The 20559-nt window shown below is 38.9% G+C and overlaps 1 protein-coding gene across 1 annotated transcript in view; it reads left to right on the top strand.

The window, feature by feature from the left end:
• The window catches only part of GUCY2C (guanylate cyclase 2C), an 82675-nt gene that overhangs the window by 10938 nt on the left and 51178 nt on the right, over positions 1–20559 (top strand). Inside the window, exons 4-10 of the mRNA XM_012447637.2 lie at positions 2258–2473; positions 3869–3990; positions 5602–5698; positions 8057–8177; positions 10650–10785; positions 12444–12529; positions 15962–16073. Coding sequence (XP_012303060.1) covers positions 2258–2473; positions 3869–3990; positions 5602–5698; positions 8057–8177; positions 10650–10785; positions 12444–12529; positions 15962–16073 — 890 coding nt within the window. The remainder of the gene's footprint in view (positions 1–2257; positions 2474–3868; positions 3991–5601; positions 5699–8056; positions 8178–10649; positions 10786–12443; positions 12530–15961; positions 16074–20559) is intronic.

Raw genomic sequence — 20559 nt, 5'->3', positions numbered from 1 at the left:
CCTTCTATGTGCAAAGAAGAATTTTAACTGTGTTAGAATAGAGAGAATTAAGTAAAACACAGCCCCTGCCCACCCAAATAAAGAAGGTGACAAGGACTCTCCTGACCAATACAAGGCATAGTGAGATTGATGTCATCAGGGAAATACAAACAGGAAACTGCAGAGGGCAGGGATCAGTGGCACCTGCCTGTAATCCCAGGGCTTTGGAAGGCCAAAGCAGGAGGATCCCTTGAGCCCAGAAGTTTGAGACTAGCCTAGGCAACATAGTGAGACCATTCTTTAAAAAAAATTAAAAAATAAAAAAATTAACCAGATGTGGTCATGCATGCCTGTAGTCCCAGCAATATGGGAAGCTGAGATGGGAGGATCACTTGAACCCAGGAGGTCAAGGCTGCAGTGATCCAGGATCACACCACTGCAATCCAACCTGGGTGTCAGAGTGAGATCCTATCTCAAAAAACAAAACATATCTGGGCATAGTGGTAGGCACCTGTAATCCCAGCTACTTGGGAGGCTGAGGCAGGGGAATCACTTGAACCCGGGAGGCGGAGGTTGCAGTGAGCTGAGGTCACGCCACTGCACTCCAGTCTGGTGACAGAGCAAGACTCTGTCTCAAAAAAAAAAAAAAAACCAAAAACAACAAAAAGAAAGAAATAAAGAAAGAGAAAGAAAGGAAAAGAAAAGAAAAAGAGAAACTGTAGAGTGCCCAGAAGGGAAGGATCACCTCTGTTTGAGGGGACTAAGCTTCAGTGGGGAGAAAAAACCTTATGAAGGAGATGCGATGTTTGCCTGTTGAAGAATGGGTAAAATTTTAATGGGTAGAGAAATAAGGAGATGAACTTTCTAACCAGGCAGAGGGAGAAGTACGTGTAAAAGCAAGCAAGGAAGTCAAGAACATTTTTGAAAGTCTGTATTAACTGGAGTTCAGGAAATGTATAGGGGAATAACAGAGATAAGACTAGGAAAATTAAGTCAGACCATATTTGAAAGTTCATGGGAGGAAAGTCCAGGGGAAGGAAGTTGCATTTAATGAGATTTGCATCAGAAACCACTAAGGTTTTAAGCTCGGAAATGCCATGAGAAGCAGCTCAATTTTCAGAATGATTGACCACGGTGTATAGGAAAGACACAGGCAGAGACTGATGACAGGAAAGTCAGCAGAGCAGGAGGCCTGGATTGGCAAGAAGGAAGTGGACATGGAAAGGTAGGACAACTGCAAAGATATTTGAAGGCAGAATCAATCAATAGTATGATGTTGGGGTGAGACACAGAAAGTAGTCAAAGAAACCTTTGTCATCTCAAAACGGTAAAATATATGAAAAAAATCTCAAAACACTAAAATAAATGAAAAACAGTTGGGAGTAACAAAAATGAAAGAGAATTCTTACTGTGAACATAGTAGCTTGAGATGCAAGCAGGACACCCACTAAAACCTTTTGATGGAGCACTGAAGATGGAAGGGGATGTTGTTTTCCTTCCTTCATTAAAAACATATTAACCACCTACATACAAGCCTAGCTGACTGGAGATACTGAAGTGAAGAAGCCAGGGATGACCCCCTCTTTCAGGGAGCTTACAGTCTAGTGGAGGAAACAGTTATTAAACAGATACTCACCTGAATAGTGACCTGGTCTTAGGCACCAAGGAAAGTTTTCCTGATAGATAAAGAGATATGTAATCTAGGAGCTGAAGAATGAGTAAAAATCAGTCTGGCAAAGAGGCAGGAGAACATCATTCCTGGCATTTGTCAAGGCCCTGATTGAAAATGAAGCTTGGAAGTTTAAGGCACTATGAAATGATCCAGGTGCTGAGCAAGGGAAGGAAAGCTCTCAAATCCCCAGCTGACATCTCAAAGGCAGTCCGTCGCACAGCTGGGAAGAAGGCAATACATGAAAAAGTATAGATGGCATCTTTTTGGCTTCGGTAGCTATGGTGTTCCCTTCTTTTTCTTAGCCCGACTTCCCCTGTATCCCAGCCCAGATAGCATGACAACTCACTTTAGACTACATCAAAGTAACCAAGCCGCATATTCACAAAATTGCCTAGATTGTGCTTGGAATATAGCATATGCTCAACAAATGTTTTTAAATTCAGCTGTGTGGGAAGGACACCTACATACATGAGGAACCTAGGTTAATGACCCAATTTCATTTGTTTACCATTTATACATACATGCTGAAACAGGTTAAAGAGGGATTTTATTTGTGCTACTTAAGTTAGTCCTGATAATGGTTTCTTTCTCAACCTCTTGACACAGCCTTGACACAGAATTGAGCTACCCCATGATCTCAGCTGGAAGTTTTGGGTTGTCATGTGACTACAAAGAAACCTTAACCAGGCTGATGACTCCAGCTAGAAAGTTGATGTACTTCTTGGTTAACTTTTGGAAAATCAATGATTTACCCTTCAAAACTTATTCCTGGAGCACTTCGTATGTTTACAAGAATGGTACTGAGTCTGAGGACTGTTTCTGGTAAGCAGGATCATTAATATTTCATTAGCACTTGCTATGTATAGAAGTCATAGGATCATGCAGGCCACCTAGTTATTATCAGATGCACCTTCCACCGGTAACAGCATTGGGAATAGATACCAGTTCACTTTCTCACACAAAAATAAAAGTAAAGGAAACCAACTAAATATAGAATAGTAAAAATAATCAGCATAGTTTGCATCTGCAACACTCTACAGTTTTGAAAGTACGTTCACATCAGTTGTATTGACTTCCTGCAGTACATTCTCTGAAGAAAATAAAACAAGTAATAGGATCCCCATTTTACAGATAAGGAAAATGAAAACCAGAAGTTAATGTTTTCACATCCTGTGTAAGACACAATACCAGAGAACATGCATCTTGCCTATACCTACAATTAGTTAGAAAAATACTACCTTGCGCTTCTTCAGAGGATCAAGAGGTGGGGAAGAAACAGGAATAATGCATATTGCATTGTTAATAGTTTGTTTTAGTACTGCTATAGAGAATTGCTTGGGACTGGGTAACTTATAAAGGAAACAGGTTTAAGTGATTCAGAGTTTTACATGGCTGGGGAGGCCTCAGGAAACTTACAATCATGGCAGAAGGCAAAGGAGAAGCAAGGCACTTTCTTCACAAGGTGGCTAGAAGGACAAGTACTAAGTGAAGAGGGGAAGAGCCCCTTATAAAACCATCAGATCTTGTAAGAACTCACTCACCATCTTGAGAAAAGCATGGGGGGAACCATCCCCATGATTCAATTACCTCCCCTGGTTTCTCCCTTGACATGTGAGGATTATTGGGATTATAGGGATTACAATTCAAGATGAGATTTGGGTGAGGAGACAAAGCCTACCATATCAGGTACCATTACTAATTGAAAGATTCATTCAACTCCAATAAAGGTGGTAGAGGAAATTTTCTGGCTGGGTTGCTACCTTTACTTCCAGGATGCTGATTAAGTCTGCAGTCACTCTTCACCTAAGTATGCAAAAGACTAAGATGGGATACCACTAGGGGCGCATGTCTAGGGACCTACAGGAATCAACCCTAAAACCTCACATTAGATACTATAGGTATCTAAAGTGAGGATTTCAACTTATCTATGGTGATGAGACTAGTTTATAGAGCAGAGTAGAACCCTAAGGACTCACCAAATGTCCACTATTTACATGTATACATGAAGATCCCTAAAAGTTACCCCATCTTTTCACTAATTTAGATCTTCACAGTCTAAACTAGTGGTATCATGGTGTGTGCTGTCTACTGTGTCAATAGCAGAAATGAATTCTGGATTAACAAGTCCCAGGATAGATCTGCAAATAAGAAGTGAAAGGCATGGAGGGCCATGAGGGAACTAAGCTGTTTTCTTGGTTTCTCCTTTATCTGTTCCAGGTACCTCAATGCTCTGGAGGCCAGCGTTTCCTATTTCTCCCATGAACTTGGCTTTAAGGTGGTGTTAAGACAAGATGAAGAGTTTCACAATATCTTAATGGACAACAACAGGAAAAGCAATGGTAAGAAGACATGAAGATAGTTTTGTTTTTTTTTTTTTTTGCTAATTTCTTCTTTATGACTACCACCTCTTTGTAAGTCATTTCAACAAATCCTCCACTGCAGAGCTATCATCATTACTCATACATATTTTGTATATTTTGGGAGATCTGTAATTGCATGCAACTTCATTATATTGTTGCTTTCATTGACTAAAAACCTTATCCTCTGAGAGAAGATATAAAAGCATTATTGAGTAATTATATTAATATAATAATGATAATGCTAAAAATCCAGATTTTATAAACCCAAATGATATCATGACCCACCCTCAGCAAACTGTTTTTTTAAATTCACCTCAATCCAACATATTATTGGATTTGTGACTAATCTTCACACATTCTGAACCTCAGTCCTGCTGGTGACCAAGAAGATGAATTTATTGATTATATAGCCTTATGAAAAATTACAAGGTAAGCAAAGATTATCTTACTTTGCTAATCTTTCTGTATCTCACCTGTCCAGTGATCTCCCAGCTAGAGACCAAGTATGAAAGCCTAATTGGAAAAAAAATTATCCTCAGATAAAAGATGACACATTGGGTACAGTGTATACTGCTTGGGTGATGGGTGCACCAAAATTTTAGAAATCACCACTAAAGAACTTATTCATGTACCAAACACCACTTGTTCCCCCAAAAACCTATTTAAATAAAAAAAATCATCCTCACTAAGATATTAGGGGATTTGTTGCACTTTCCACAGAATTCTCTCTATAAACAAGAATATATCAGGGGCAAAGGAATCAATTGTGGGAATTTTCTACAAGGGAAGATACTTGCTTGGTGGATTTCCTGATATCATTCAAACTATCATTTATTGCCATTATCGACATTTGCTATATTAATGACCTACCAGTTGCAAAAATATTAACCAAGACATGGTGGGAAAGAAATACATAAGTATTTATGTCCCTAAAGAGTTTACAATTCAACAGGACAGCATAGCACAGCATCTAAAAAGATCTAATGATGTCTCCCCCAACTCCTCTCATTCATAAAGCTGTGCATTCAGGATAGCTGGCAGAAATCAGTGGTAGACTTCAGATTGGACTATGGCACTGGAGTAAATAAGATGGAATTTTGAGTTAGAGGCTACAGATAAAGCCCAAGTTGCTGAGGGATACTTTATAAATTCTTTTCAATTCTCATGTTTATAATATCTTTTACAACCTCTCTGACAATTGGTGAGGTATGCTTCACTTATCTATTAAAATACATTCCGTAATTACTCCAGCCTGGCATAATGGAATAAGCTCTGAACTTGACTGTCAGAGCAATCTTTGTCATCTGCTAGTTCTTTGACCTTTTGGCATCTTGGCTTCAGCTTCCTTAAATCTATAAAATTAAAAGAATGACGGACTAGATGATTTTTTAAAAAGATCTCATTCAGCTCTATTCTGACTCTATAACTGTAAATGAAAAAAAAAAGAAAGGAGGGATTTAAGGAATTGGAGTTTATCTTTAAAAAATTTAACATGAACATACTGGGTTCAAATTCAGGCAACTGGTTCCCTCCCTGTTTGTCTGTAGACTGTCATATATTTCTATCCTTGTCTTACCTTCTCTCCTCCAGTGATTCTTATGTGTGGTGGCCCAGACTTCCTCAACAGGCTGAAGGGTGACCGAGAAGTGCCTGAAGACATTGTCATTATTCTAGTGGATCTTTTCAAGTAGGTATAGTATTTGAAAGAACCTTCCTCCTTTTAAAAAGGAAGTATTCCAAAGATTTCCAGAAGGCACATTCTCTTTTCTCTTGCTTTGCACAACCCCTAATGGGGTTAAGTATGATGATAATATTTGAACCGAAGTTTTATTTCTTCTCCATCACACCCTCATTTTTATTTAATTAATTGTGTCCTTAACAGAGATGCAGTCCTTTGACACCTTCATCATTTATAAATATAAAAGTTTTATTATAGCCCCATTAAACACACATGTCCATTTATCTGTGAGGCCTGCTCAGTCAACAGAGAATCCTGGCTGGGCATGGTCACTCACACCTGTAATCCCAGCACTTTGGGAGGCCCAGGCTGGAGGCTTGCTTGAGTCCAGGAGTTTCAGACCGGCCTGGGCAACACAGTGAGACCCTATCTCTAATATATATAAAAAAAAAAAAAAAAGAAGAAGAAAAAACATAAAATCCTGATCTCTAGCCTGATTTTAAGGTCTTGGTCCAGGAAATAATAAATCAACTGAAGACTCAATAATATTGTTCCTGGTAATGTCAGCCCCATTTTTATCCTTCAGTTGCTAATGACCTTTGGTCCTAAATTACTTTTCCTCCAGCCACCTCTGATAAGCTTGAAGTTTCAGTTATATGAGTCTGATATACACAATTATTCCTCACTCTCTGTGGTGTAGTCACTAGGTGGTGATCTTTTCCTCCACACTTATCTGGGCCAAAGAGAAAAAATTCTGCAGAGTAGAAGGCACCTTTGATCATATCCCATCTTTTTTTTAATCACTAATTATCTGATATGGTTGGAGACCCCACTAACGAGCTGTGCCGAGGTATATTTGAGTCAGGTTAGGCTTGAAGAAGGTGTCACTGCCATGTCCATGCCCCTTGTCCCCAGCAGCTAGATCACATGACTTCACTTATCTGACTGGACCATTAATCATTACCTGTCTGTATTCAGACCAGAGGCTGTTGCTGTCTAAATCTTTCCCATATTTGCCTGATCATTTCACCCACACTAAGCATACTTCTCACAGCATGAATGGAAATGAAGTATAGGAACTGCAGGCCTGTTTGATGGCTAGATGTCCATGAAGGTAATTTAATTGACCAACTAGCCTCTTTACTACAGAAATACAGGAAAGAGGGCAGAGTTACCAATATTTCACTCCAATAACCACATTGATTTCACTAGCTGCTTTGCCCCTGGAAGGAGTCCTTAGTGTAGCCAGGTTGGTATAATTTTACTTTCAGAAATCCTCAATCAACTGCCAAGCTGTTGGCATTCCTTTGTCACTATTCCCAAAGGACACCTGGCTATATTTTGAAAAGATCATGAGACTTAATTAGACATAATGTGTTCACATTCTAATTCTGACACTTCTGGTTGTTTTGACTCTCGGATTTTCTTTAGCATTTTGAGATTAAATCTTCTCATTTGTAAAATGAGTATTAAAATGTCCTCTTCATAGGGGTACCTCTAGAATTAATGTGATAATAGGAGTAAAATGTCCAATACAGTCCTTAGCACATGGTAGATGTGTTCAAATATTAAACATGCTGAGCACAGTGGTTCATGCCTGTTGTCCCAGCTGCTCGGGAAGCTGAGATGGGAGGATAGCTTGAATTTAGGAGTTCAAGAACAGCCTAGGTAATGTAGTAAGACCTTGTCTCCTAAACAAATGTTTTTAAGTAAAAAACATTAAATAATAGTCACCCTAATTGCAGCAGTCCAAACATATCAGATTCTTTTCAAACCTCCAAATAATAGGAAGCTTAGAAACCATAGCATTTGCAGAGCAACCTTAGACAGTACTGAGTCTACCATGTGCCAGGCATTGTCTAGGAGTTGAGGATACAAGAATCAATAAGCTAATGTTCCATATATCAAGAAGTTTACGATGTTACACGTTTAGTCTTTTTATGCTTATGTTTCACCATCTAAAACATAAGTTTAATGATGTAATTTCTCTCTATCATGTCTCAATATCTCTAAATTGTTAAAAGTGTTTAAAGAAAAGAAAGTTTCTACCTATAAACCAAGCCTTAAAAGCAAGCATGAGCTCACATGTCCACAGCCCCTTAAAATTTCAAAGAAATCAAGAAATATCTGTATTCTGATTTTCCTTTCCTTGTGTGTATGCTAACCACAATTGCTTAAATTCTCTTGTTTAACCTAGCAAGCACAGAAGAAAACAATCCTATCTGGGGAAAGTAGAAAGTTTTGCAGATTAATGGAAAAAAATGTTTTAAACAATTTCCAAGGATGATGGTATCATTTGTGTGAATTGTAGAAGATGCATCTCTATTTTTCCTAATTTTCATGAGGAACCTGTGCTTTTTATTACAGTGACCAGTACTTCGAGGACAATGTCACAGCCCCTGACTATATGAAAAATGTCCTTGTTCTGACACTGTCTACTGGAAATTCCCTCCTAAATAGCTCTCTCTCCAAGAATATATCATCACCAGTAAGCCATTACTTTATATTATAGTATAAATGATATATTATTATTTTCTTTGTGAAGGGTAAGATAACTTTTCTCCATTTAAGACCCAAATTATAAAATGAGCAATTATTTTTACTTGCTCCGATTCACTCAACAAATGTTAAGTGAAACCAACTACAGGTACAACCTTTTGAAACAGCAGGATCCCTATCAAAGCTCTTAACTATAGGTCACTCCACTAGACTATAGAGTAGTATAAAAGTGGACACATCTGAACATTGGGATGAAGTAACAATATGGAAAGACAGGAAGAAGCCCTGCTATTGAGGATCAATCTTATAGGAGGTAGAAATCAAATAATGTAAAATAAGGGAAAGGTTACTGGAAAGTTCTCTACATCCTAAAGCAAAATTTTCTTGTCACTGATATTAAAATTCTACCTTTAGAAATGTGTATTCCTAGGTTAAGACATTGTCTTCCATTATAATTAAGTTGACCATTGTCCAAATTTGCCCAGGAGAATTTTGGTTTATTCTTGTTATCCCACAATGCCATCTGGTTTGGCGTCTGTGCAGAAAAAAAAGAGCCCCTATTTAGACAACAAATCATGGCCACCTTATTATAATGCAGGACTCCTTACTCTAACAGTATGTTGGGGTTTGTCAGTCCTTGTACTTATGATTAAACCTATTAGATGCATTCTGCCTGCAGAGACAAACCATTGAGAGCAGGCTAGGATGGGAGGAGGAGGAAGGGGCAATGCTTATGATCTTAAACAACTTTGGGATGGCAAGTCAAGGGCCAGAAAATTTGCAAAGAAAGATGGATACCAGCCAGGCGTGGTGGCTCACACCTGTAATCCTAGCACTTTGGGAGGCCGAGGTGAGCAGATCACCTGAGGTTGGGAGTTCAAGATCAGCTTGACCAACATGGAGAAACCACGTCTCTACTAAAAATACAAAATTAGCCAGGCGTGGTGGTGCATGCCTGTAATCCCAGCTACTTGGGAGGCTGAGGCAGGAGAATCACTTGGACCTGGGAAGCAGAGGTCGTGGTGAGCCAAGATTGCGCCCTTGCACTCCAGCCTGGGCAACAAGAGTGAAACTCCGTCTCAGGAAAAAAAAAAAAGAAAGATGGATACCTCTGGGGGTGTCACAGTTTTTCCCAACCAGAAGGTCTAAGTCCTCCAATTTATGATGGTGCCAAAATTAGAAACTGCATCCTTTTTTGGAGCTGAGTCTTAACTGGATTCTTTTTACCTCATGAAATGATTTCAGCAAAAGAAACGGAAATCAATGAAAGCATTTTATTTTTCCAGCAAATGTAATTCTGGGTATAATATCCAGATATCACTTGACCATCTTCAAAGTTCTCGCAAAAGTATAATTCTTTACAAATGGGCAGTCGAATATGCCCGAGGTAATAGAACCCACTTGGTCTCAGTTCAGCAAGCGTTTTTAATTCATCACTCAGCCCTGTGAAGGTCCCCATACACGAGCTGCAGAGTCAGAGCAGTTCTTACGCTCTCCATTATTTTATCCAGGGCAGACATTTGGGGCATGAAGTAATAACCAGTCAGAACTGTATTGAAAGCAAGTTCAGTGGTATCATCCAATCAAAACTGCTCATGTTCCATTCAGAATTCTTAAATGCAAGGATTGTTTTTGTTTTTTAATTTTGGGGTTTCTCTCTTGCACTTTAATAAAAACATTCGACTACAAGCTAACATTATTTCTATATAAAATCTTTAAGAATTATGAAAATGCTTTATGTTGCCTTTCTTGGTTGCATTTGCATATTTTTTCATCATGGAAAGGAAGCCCAACTGCTTATAGTTATTTCCCTAAGGCAGTGTTCTCATTTTACTGATTCCAGGAGGAGATAGAATTGTGACATGGGATCATAAAGAACACTGACACAAGGGAGAGCGAGCTTCCTTCCTTCCTTCCTTCCTTCCTTCCTTCCTTCCTTCCTTCCTTCCTTCCCTCCTTCCTTCCTTCCTTCCTTCCTTCCTTCCTTCCTTCCTTCTTCTTTCTTTTTATGAGATGGAGTCTCACTCTGTCACCCAGGCTGGAATGCAGTGGTGCAATCTCGGCTCACTGCAACCTCTACCTCCCTGGTTCAGGTGATTCTCCTGCCTCAGCCTCCCAAGTAGCTGTAATTACAGGTGTGTGCCATCACACCTGGCTAATTTTTTTGTATTTTTATAGAGATGGGATTTCACCATGTTGGCCAGGCTAATCTCAAACTCCTGACCTCAGGTGATCTGTCTGCCTCAGCCTCCCAAAGTGCTAGGTTTACAGACGTGAGCCACTGCTCCCGGCATCCAAGGAAGAGTTTTCTAAAAGTTTCCTTTAATGACATCCCTCCAATTCCCCTGATATCCTTTTAACTTTCCAGCTGCCCTGCTGATCCTAACAACCTTTTGTTCTAGGCTGAATACCAGATTCTTTTTCGAAAAACTCATTTTAATAGTTTCCTTTTTTTGTTTAGAAAAAACGAGACTTTGCTCTTGCCTATTTGAATGGAATACTGCTCTTTGGACACATGCTGCAGATATTTCTTGAAAAGGGAGACAATATTACCACCCCCGAATTTGCTCATGCTTTCAGGAACCTCACTTTTCAAGGTACTGGTTTAATAAGAGCAAATAACCCCAAGGTGAAAAACATGGGCTTTCTTAGTGGATTTGGGGCAACAAAGAGGGTTTGGAACTAGATGATTCCACAGCAAAATACCTTTGAAATTCAACTGGATGCAAACATCATTACATAAACTTTGAGGGTGCTGTTATTGATAATTGAACCCCAGTTTATGCTTCAGTCTTTTAGAATCTTTGGATATCACAGAAAGGGAAGGTAGCTCAGGTTCTGTACTTGTGAACAAGCTCATGATAAGGCATTTTGAGCAGTGATGTCCTGACTGTGCTTGGAGACTAACCAGAGGATAAATATTTGCAGTTTGATTTGGGTCCTTCTGTATCTCCTTTTCTATCCTTCAAGGATCTGGGACCCTATGTTTAACCTTTAGCTAGCAAAATCCCACAAAATCATACCCTCGAGACAACATAAACCTCCTGAACTGCATGAGTTAACATTGCCCTTTCCCACAAGCCCCTACTGAAACTCTTATCTTTCATATCCCAGATCTCATCCTGAGACTATGAAGAAATTTTCCTCTAAATGTAATGTATATTAAGTCAAAGAGAAATGATAGTTGCCTTTCTAACTTGCCTCAGAGTCTTACTCAGTGAAACCTTTGTTTTACTGCAGAGTAAGCGACTTCCTCTGTAGGCTTTGGAGGGCAGCAGTCACCCAGCATTAGGACTTAGGGCTGCACCGGTGGCTATGGTGTATGACAATGGCAGGGAGAGATCACTTCTGCTTCACTGAAGATGCAGGGAGGGAGATAGTCATTTGTTGATCATCCCATGTGTCCCAAGTTCTACCAGGCATTCTCTATACATTCTTAATTTTCACACTTCCATGACCATGGTTGAGCATTTTAATGGCATTAACACAGGCTTAACATTTGGCTCAACATTTAACTAGGAAACAAACAAGTGTTTGTTCCAGCCACCTACCAGCTGCGTGACCCTTAATATCGCTGACTAAATAAATTATTTCTCACCAATATAACAGAGATAATAATAGTTTCTATATCGTGATATTCCAGGGAGAATAATATGATAATGCATATAAATCACTTAGCACAGAGCCTGGTATATAGTAAACAGGAAATAAAAGTTTATTATTACGTTGAACCATGTGAAGTTGCTAATTTGATCACTTTTTTTTAAAATAGGTTTATCTTATATTGCTATTTCATAGATGACAAAACTGAAACTCAGAAAATTTATGTAATTTTCTTCAGTGTCTTCAGCAAATGAGTGATAGTGAAAAAATTCTGACCTTCCTACAATCTATGTTAAGATTGTACAGTGACCCTATACACAATGCTAGCAGTTCAGAAAATATTATTAGCAAAAATATATCACTAATAAACAAGGGACTTATTGACTCATTACATTTAGTGTCACCCTAAATGCAATGAAAAAGTTTGGTTTTTTTTCTAAATAAATACATCTCCCATAAAAATGCCCTCCAGAGATCTCTGGGCCAAGAAGCCAATCCAGGTGCCATCTGATAAGATTATTAATGCCAACAATGTTTTCAGTAAATTTGAAACAGAGGTATTTGAACCCATTTTACACTCTCTGTCATGATGCAACGTATCTGTCAGGCAAAAATCAACAATAGCCTCTAACAGACTCTGATCTTGCCCTAGGGTATGACAGTTCAGTGACCTTGGACAATGTTGGGGATGTGGACAGTACCATGGTGCTTCTGTATACTTCTGTGGACACCAAGCAAGTATGTCTCACTGCTTATCAGAAAATGCAGGGTGCTGTGGCTGGGTGAGGAGGGATAACTTGGCAGAGGAGCACTAGCAAAGGAATTCGAGAAATTATGTTTAGGATCTCAAGGCAGTTCATTTCAACTTCACAATTATACCCCACTTGGGAGAGTATTCCTTAAGCATTTTGACCCATAAAACTTCTTACTCAGAATATCAACTCTATTTACTATTAATATACCTACACCTATATATCTATATAAATATAAATATATATATCTGTATTTATATTAATATACCTACACCTATATATCTATATAAATACTATTAATATACCTACACTATTAACATACTATTACTATACCTACACCTATATAGATATATACATAGATATATAGATATATAGGTGTAGGTATATTAATAGTAAATAGAGTGGATTTTAAATACCTACACCTATATATCTATATATATATAGCTATTCAAAATAAATAGCTATATAAAATAGCTATAATAAATAGCTATATAAAATAGCTATTATCTCTGTATTTATATATTTATATATATCTATATTTATATAGATATATATAGCTATTTTAAATATTCACCCAGAATAAATTACGTAATATAACAACCAGAGTACTGGTGTGATACCAATGATAGGATCACAAGTCTTTCCTAAGAATTGTTTATTCATTTTCACAATTAAAAATTTCAATGAAATATTCCCTGTTATCTCCGTTTGAACTCGCAGGAAAATCATCGAATGTGTAAATCTGAGCCCCACATAAACAGCCCTATAATGCTATGCTTTTATTCATATTATATTGATTGTTTTTTCTTTTTTCCTCACCTACATGGTAAATTCTTTAAAGGAAAGAAGTGAGTCTACCCACCTCCCCATCTCTTCAATGCTTAGCTCCTTATCTGGCATACCATTGATGGCTGGTCAGCATTTAATTAAAAAAAAACAAACCTGTCTTCAAGTCATCCAATGCTGTATCCATCCAAACTATAAAAGCCACTGTTCCAGCCAACGAACTGGTCAGTAAAAAGGTTTTTTTTAGGAGGTCAGGTCCTGACATAACATAATGAGAAAAATGTATTCATTTCCTCATTTTCCAATGTGAGTGTTATGACATCCTAAGTCAAATACTAAATGTGTATATCAACCCAGCTTTGTAAAAGATATCTCCAATGGCAAATGTGAAAAGCTAGAGAAAAGATGTCCAGATTGAGAAAGCTAAACCAGAAATTTGCTAGCAGCATTCCATAAATGTAATTCGTAGTTTCTAGATACTATATTGAACCTTTAATATAATGTTATGTTTAACATACGTTCCACAAGAATACCTTAACATAAGATCCCATCAATACTTCAGTTACTAATAGTGATTACAAAGGCACATGCATTCTTCTCTGTGTTGTTTGCATCTGGAATGATGCCCATGCCTTTCATAGAGAGAGGCAGAAACATGTGGTGAGATACAGTGTCAGTCTCATAACCACACTTCAAAATGGAAAATGTTCTGTGCATTTATTCTCTCTAAAAGCAAATTTGGTTGAATTTTTCAATAACGTAATACCATCGGTTGTGCGACATGTATATTTGGGGAAACCAGAGATAGTTTCTCAAAATATGAGGCTAGAAGGATGATAATCTATATCTAGGATAGGCCTCATTAGAGTTTCAATATGCCACATCCCAATATAAAGGAAAAAGACAGAACGAAAGAGTAAAGTTATGAAAGTATGAAACTGAGCCTGGTGCAATAGCTCCTGCCTGTAATCCCAGCACTTTTGGAGGCCGAGGTGGGTGGATCACTTGAGGTCAGGAGTTTCAGACCAGCCTGGCCAACATGGTAAAATCCTGTCTCTACTAAAAATACAAAAATTAGCCGGGCATGGTGGTGCGTGCCTGTAATTCCAGCTACTTGGGAGGCTGAGATAGGAGAAGCACTTGAACCTGGGAGGCAGAGGTTGCAGTGAGCTGAGATCATGCTACGACGTTCCAGCCTGGAGAACAGAGCGAGACTCAAGCTCAAAAAAAAAAAAAAAGTTAAAAGAAAAGAAAAGAAAATATAACATTGTTGTCCAGAACATTTTAAGGGTACAGTGGTAAATTTAGAAGGATGGTCATTGATGTGGTTTGGCTATGTCCCTACTGAAATCTCAACTTGAATTGTATCTGGCAGAATTCCCACATGTTGTGGGAGGGACCCAGGAGAGATAATTGAATCATGGGGACTGGTCTTTCCTGTGCTATTCTCGTTATAATGAATAAGTATCATGAGATCTGATGGGTTTATCAGGGGTTTCTGCTTTTGCGTCTTTCTCATTCTCTCTTGCTGCCACCATGTAATAAGTGCCTTTTGCCCTCCACCATGATTCTGAGACCTCCCCATTCATGTGGAACTGTATGTCAAATTAAACCTCCTTTTCTTCCCCAAAAAAAGAGAAAAACAATTTTTTTCAAAGGTTTAATGGACTCACAGTTCCACATGCCTGGGGAGGCTTTGCAGTCATGGTGGAATGTAAAAGGCTCATCTTACATGGTACCAGGCAAGAGAGAATGAGAGCCAAATGAAAGGGGAAACCCTCATAAAACCATCATATCTCATAAGATTTATTCACTACCACGAGAATAGCAGGGGAAAGACCAACCCCCAAGATTCAATTACCTCCCCCTGGAGTCCCTCCCATAATGCATAAGAATTCTGGGAGATACAATTCAAGTTGAGATTTTGGTGGGGATACAGCCAAACCATGTCAATTATTTTTCAGATCTCCTTTACAAAATTGACTCAATATATGCAGCAGTAATTTAAGGATATATTACTATTTCCATTGACAAATTACTTGAAAATGAAATCTTTTATTTTAGAAATGAATTCGTGTCATGTACGAGAAAGCATATTAGAGCCAAGGAATAGAAGAGAGTAGAAAATTAAGTAATTGATGGAAGTTAAGAAATGTAGTTATTTCAGGGCCCCTTGACATGTATCAAAATGATATAATGGATTTTAGCTCTGCTGCATTTTCTTGAGAGCTTTTTTCAAAAGCAACTTAATATTGTGGAAAACACTAGTGTTTCATTTGCCATGTGACTTGGAGCTAGCCATTTAATATTTCTTGGCCTCTAGTTTAACATTTTTTAAATGAAAGATTTGAACTAGTTCACAAAAGGCCTACAGAATCTATTCTGGCAGACAGGGGTTAATGGTGTAGTGTATGGACATAAAGAAATAGGAAACTAATCCATCCATCTGAACTTACATCTATATTCATGCTGGGAACCAATAAATGATCCCAACTAGCTGGTTAACAATTGCCTTTTTGCACTGAGAAGTGTTAAGGAAATCAAGTGTCATTGGGTAGATCGTTAATCTCACCAGAATTTGTTCTAAAACATTTTTCTGTTCCTTCATTTTCTTTTTTGTGCCCTCACACAGTACAAGGTGCTTTTGACCTATGATACCCATGAAAATCAGACCTACCCTGTGGATATGAGCCCCACATTCGCCTGGAAGAACTCTAAACTTCCTAATGATATTCCAGGCCGGGGTAAGATATTCCTAATGAATGTTCATTCTCTGGCACTGTTTTCCTGGTAAGAAAAGTAAACTCTATTGTTTATGTAATTCACCTGTACTTTTTGTTGTGTTTTGTCTGCTGTCCCAGTTCAATTTGCTGGGTTTGTAAATGTGGTCTTTACTTCCCAGCACAATTAATGATATTATAGTTCTGATTCAATAAAAATATTTCTGGCCAGGTGCGGTGGCTTATACCTGTAATCCCACCACTTTGGGAGGCCAAGGCGAGAAGATTGCTTAAGCCTAGAAGTTTGAGACCAGCCTGGACAACATGATGAAACCCCATATCTACCAAAAATACCAAAAACAAACAAACAAACAAATGAAATTAGCCAGGCATAGTGGTGTGCACCTGTGGTCCCCAATACTTGGGAGGCTGAAGTGGGAGGATCATTTGAACACAGGAAGTCGAGGCTGCAGTGAGCTATGATTGTTCCACTGTACTCCAACATGGGCAACAGAGTGAGACCCTGTCTCAGAAAAAAAAAAAATCTTATTCTAATTTAGCTATACCTACTGTTAAAATATGTCTTACTATTTGACATAAATTATTCCACAGAAAACCAGGTTTGACAACTGTCAAAAATGAGCACAGAGATATATATTCTTACTCCATTTACATGTGCTGCAATAATCTCAAAGGATGGATATTTCAGCAAGAAATACTTGACATATCAGGCTGGGAGGTGACCAGTGATCCTGGCCTTTACAGTCTCCTATATTCCCACTTGGACACATGTTTGGGTTGCAATGATAGTTACCCACCTACTTAAGATTAGGTCCTATCACGTTATGAATAGCCCTAACATGACTTGGCCAGCCTTCACCCATGCAAGCTGCACACTGACCATCAGCAGCAGGCAGGGCCAGTCAGGATCTCCTGGGCAATGAGGTCTCAGGACAATCTGTCCATGACTGGCTTGGCCAGGGCTTGCCATAAAGGGCAATAATTCCATGTGACTAATCTATCTTTAGAAAAAAGTCTTAAATCTGGACAGATATTTAGCCCAAAGATTGAAAAAAAAGTGAAAACATTATCAATAAAATTATTTAGAGCCAGGTGTGGTGGCTCATGCCTATAATCCCAGCACTTTAGGAGGCTGAGGTGGGAGGATTGCTTGAGGCCAGAAGTTCAAGATAGCCTGGGCAACATAGTGAGATCCCATCTCTACAAAAATTTATAAATTAGTGGACATAGTCATACATACCTGTGGTCCCAGCTACTGAGGAGGCTGAGGTGGGAGGATTGCTTGAGCCCAGGAGGTGGAGGTTGTACTGAGCCATGATTGTGCCACTGCACTCCAGCCTGGATGACAGAGCAAAACCCTGCCTCAAAAAACAATTTAGAAAATTATGATATATTCATAGATGGAGCAGCCAGCAACCAATTAAAAATAATTATTTACAAGGAATGTTAAATGACATGGGAAAACTTATGATGTTAATAGAAAAATACAGCTTTTTATTTAATGAGATTCTAACTTTGTAAAACCATGTATAGAAAAAGGCTGGAAAGAAATATGTTAAATTGTTAAGAGTGGTGTCCTCTGAGTGATGGGAACCTGGAAGATATTTTTTGCTTTTTTCTATTTTTCCGAATTTTCCAAAATTTCTACAATGACTCTGTATTAGTTCATTATTTTCAAAAAGTATTAAAAATTATAAGCTACAAATATATATAAATTTTGAGACAGAGTCTCACTGTGTCGCCAGGCCGGAGTGCAGTGGCACAATCTCGGCTCACCCCAACCTCTGCCTCCCGGGTTCAAGTGATTCTCCTGCCTCAGCCTCTTGAGAAGCTAGGATTAGAGGCGTGCGTCACCATGCCCAGCTAACTTTTTGTATTTTTAGTAGAGACAGGGTTTCTCCATGTTGGTCAGAATGGTCTTGATCTCTTAACCTTGTGATCCACCCGTCTCAGCCTCCTAAAGTGCTGGGATCACAGGCATGAGCCACCGCATTGGCCTATAAGCTACAAATATTTTTATCCTAGCCCTGCTCTACAGCCAGAAACTCTGAAAGTTTGATCTGATATAAAGGAAACATTTCTGGTTTGAAGGGCTTGCTTGTGTCAGAGCTATACCTCTTTCACTCTATGAGTCAAACTTAGTCCAAAATGATTCCTGTACTTTTATCCAACAGACATTAGCAGCTGATTAACACAATGAAGGAGCAGGGGTGAAGATCACATTGTTCAAGACAATAAGCAATCTGGAGCTGACTTCAGATTTACTGCTATGATTGCAGTAAATTTTAATTTTAATTTTAAAGTCGAATTTTATTTAACAAGTTTTTAAAACTATTTCTGGAACTATCTTCAACCTTTCTCATTTTAAGCCTGTTACATGTAAATTTTTGGTGCTGCAAAAGAAGTAGCACTCAAATATAAATTTTCTCAGCAAATCTATTTACTCCTATAGAAGGGCATGTCACACAGATGGAGCAATGGTGGGCACACACCTGGATGAGGGAGGAAGGGGATCTAATTCCTGACACAGGTAGCCCCATTGCTGTGTTGTTCCCCTATTGGCTACGATCAGACAGCACAATCTAAGCTAATTCCAATTGGCTATTTTAAAGAGAGCAGAGGGATGAGCTGGAGTGGCGGGGTGGGTAGTTTTTCAGGAAGGGCGATTACGGGACAGGTCAGAGGAGGTGACCAGGGGTGACTCAGGTCAAAGCAGGTGACCAGAGCAGGTGACCAAAGCAGGTCACTAGGATGAATCAGGACGGAGCAGGAGACTGGGGTAACAGATGTGAACTACTGATTAGAACTGGTGGGAAAAATTGTTTACTCAAATTACAAAGAAGTTAAACTTTAAAATGAAGAATTAAAGAATAAGAGAGCTGAACATACTGACATACTGATTCTTTGAAGAGAAGCTTGGAGTTCACTATATCTAACAAACTAAACTTGATTTCTGAAATTTATCTCTTTTCTCATGGGCTTCTGCAACTCTCAACTTCTTCCTTTTGTAACTTTTTGAGTTCAGAATTTTTTTTTATTTTCCTTTAATTATAACTGTCAGTGACAATGTTAGGTTTGTGTTTTTAATATATTTCCTTAAAGTTTTTTGGTATTTTGGCTATTGAATAGGTTTGTGATTTGTAAAGTGCTGAACTTCTCAAAAAGTACTTTTTGAGAGAGCTCTCTTTACTTAAAACAGATCAAATTAAATATTCATACTATATCCTACAGGTACATTATATTATCCTGAGCAACTTTACTTCTCTGTCAGTTAACTAAAAACCTCGGTTAGCCAGGACTATTCAATGCTTAACTGTTACTATATTTAGCGCTAAACTTTGCCAATGAAGCAATAATACAAGAGTTAAAAAGAAATTATTTAGGCAGGTAGTGAGGGTACAGGAGTCTGTACCTTTTCTTTTCTTTTCTTTTTTTTTTTTTTCTTTGGAGACATTGTTTGGCTCTATCCCCCAGGCTGGAGTGCAGTAGCACTATCTTGGTTCACTGTAACCTCTGCCTCCCGGGTTCAAGTGGTTCCTGCCTCAGCCTCCCAAAGTGCTGGGATTGCAAGCGTGAGCCAGGGCGCCTAGCCAGGCTATTTCTTTTAATAAAAAACAGCTCCGAAACCATTTCTTTTCTAACAAAAAGCAGCCTGACAAGCGGAGCTGCAAGCACAAATAAGCAAGCTGGAAGCTTCACAGATGAATGCCGGCAGCTGTACTAAAAGCCAGGTCCACCCAATATGGCGATTTTTCCTCCCTTTTCTTTGTCGCCACGTGGGGGTGTCATGGCGCCAATCAGGTAAAGCCAGGTGTGTGGGTGTCATGGTGCCAGCCAGGTAGAGGCCATATTTGCATAACAAAAGTTAGGGTGGGAGCGCCAGTTTCTTCGTGGGCTATGTAAATGGCACACCGGTCCAACCAATTCCCTGGGCCTTACGTAAATCAGACACTGCCTCCTCAAGCCGCCCTATATAACCTACCGCTTCCGCCCAACGAGCAGGGCTTTTTTTCCCTTCCGAGCCGACCTATATCTGTATAGAGGAGCTGTTCTCTTCTTTCCTGCCTATTAAACTTTCTGCTCCTTAAACCGCTCCCTGTGTGTGTGTCCTTGTGATTAACCTTCTTGGCACGAGACGACCAACCTTGGGTATTTCCCCAGACAATGTAGCCGCTTCAGCAACTCAGTCTTTGAGCTAGTATAGAAGTAAGATATGCATGACTGGAACTTTCATTTGTGTGTACACAGCTGCCAATTAAGTAACAATATTTTACCAGGAGATTACACCATCCCCGTTCTTTCATTTATTTAACAAAGATGTTTACTTAATACCAGACAATGTTCTGAGCACCTGGGAAACAGCAATGGACAATGGGGATTTGGTGCCCGTCCTCATCCAAGTCCTCAGCATCTTCTTCCTGTATCACAACAATGACATCAACTGACTTCCTGCATTAGTCCTGCCCTTTTCCATCCAACCCAAAGTCCA

Source organism: Aotus nancymaae, unplaced genomic scaffold, assembly GCF_030222135.1.
Source record: "Aotus nancymaae isolate 86718 unplaced genomic scaffold, 86718_ANA_hifiasm-v0.15.2.pri h1tg000016l, whole genome shotgun sequence".
Classification (NCBI taxonomy): domain Eukaryota; kingdom Metazoa; phylum Chordata; class Mammalia; order Primates; family Aotidae; genus Aotus; species Aotus nancymaae.
Note: the sequence above shows the minus strand (reverse complement) of the source record. Positions and strands in the feature narration are given on the sequence as shown.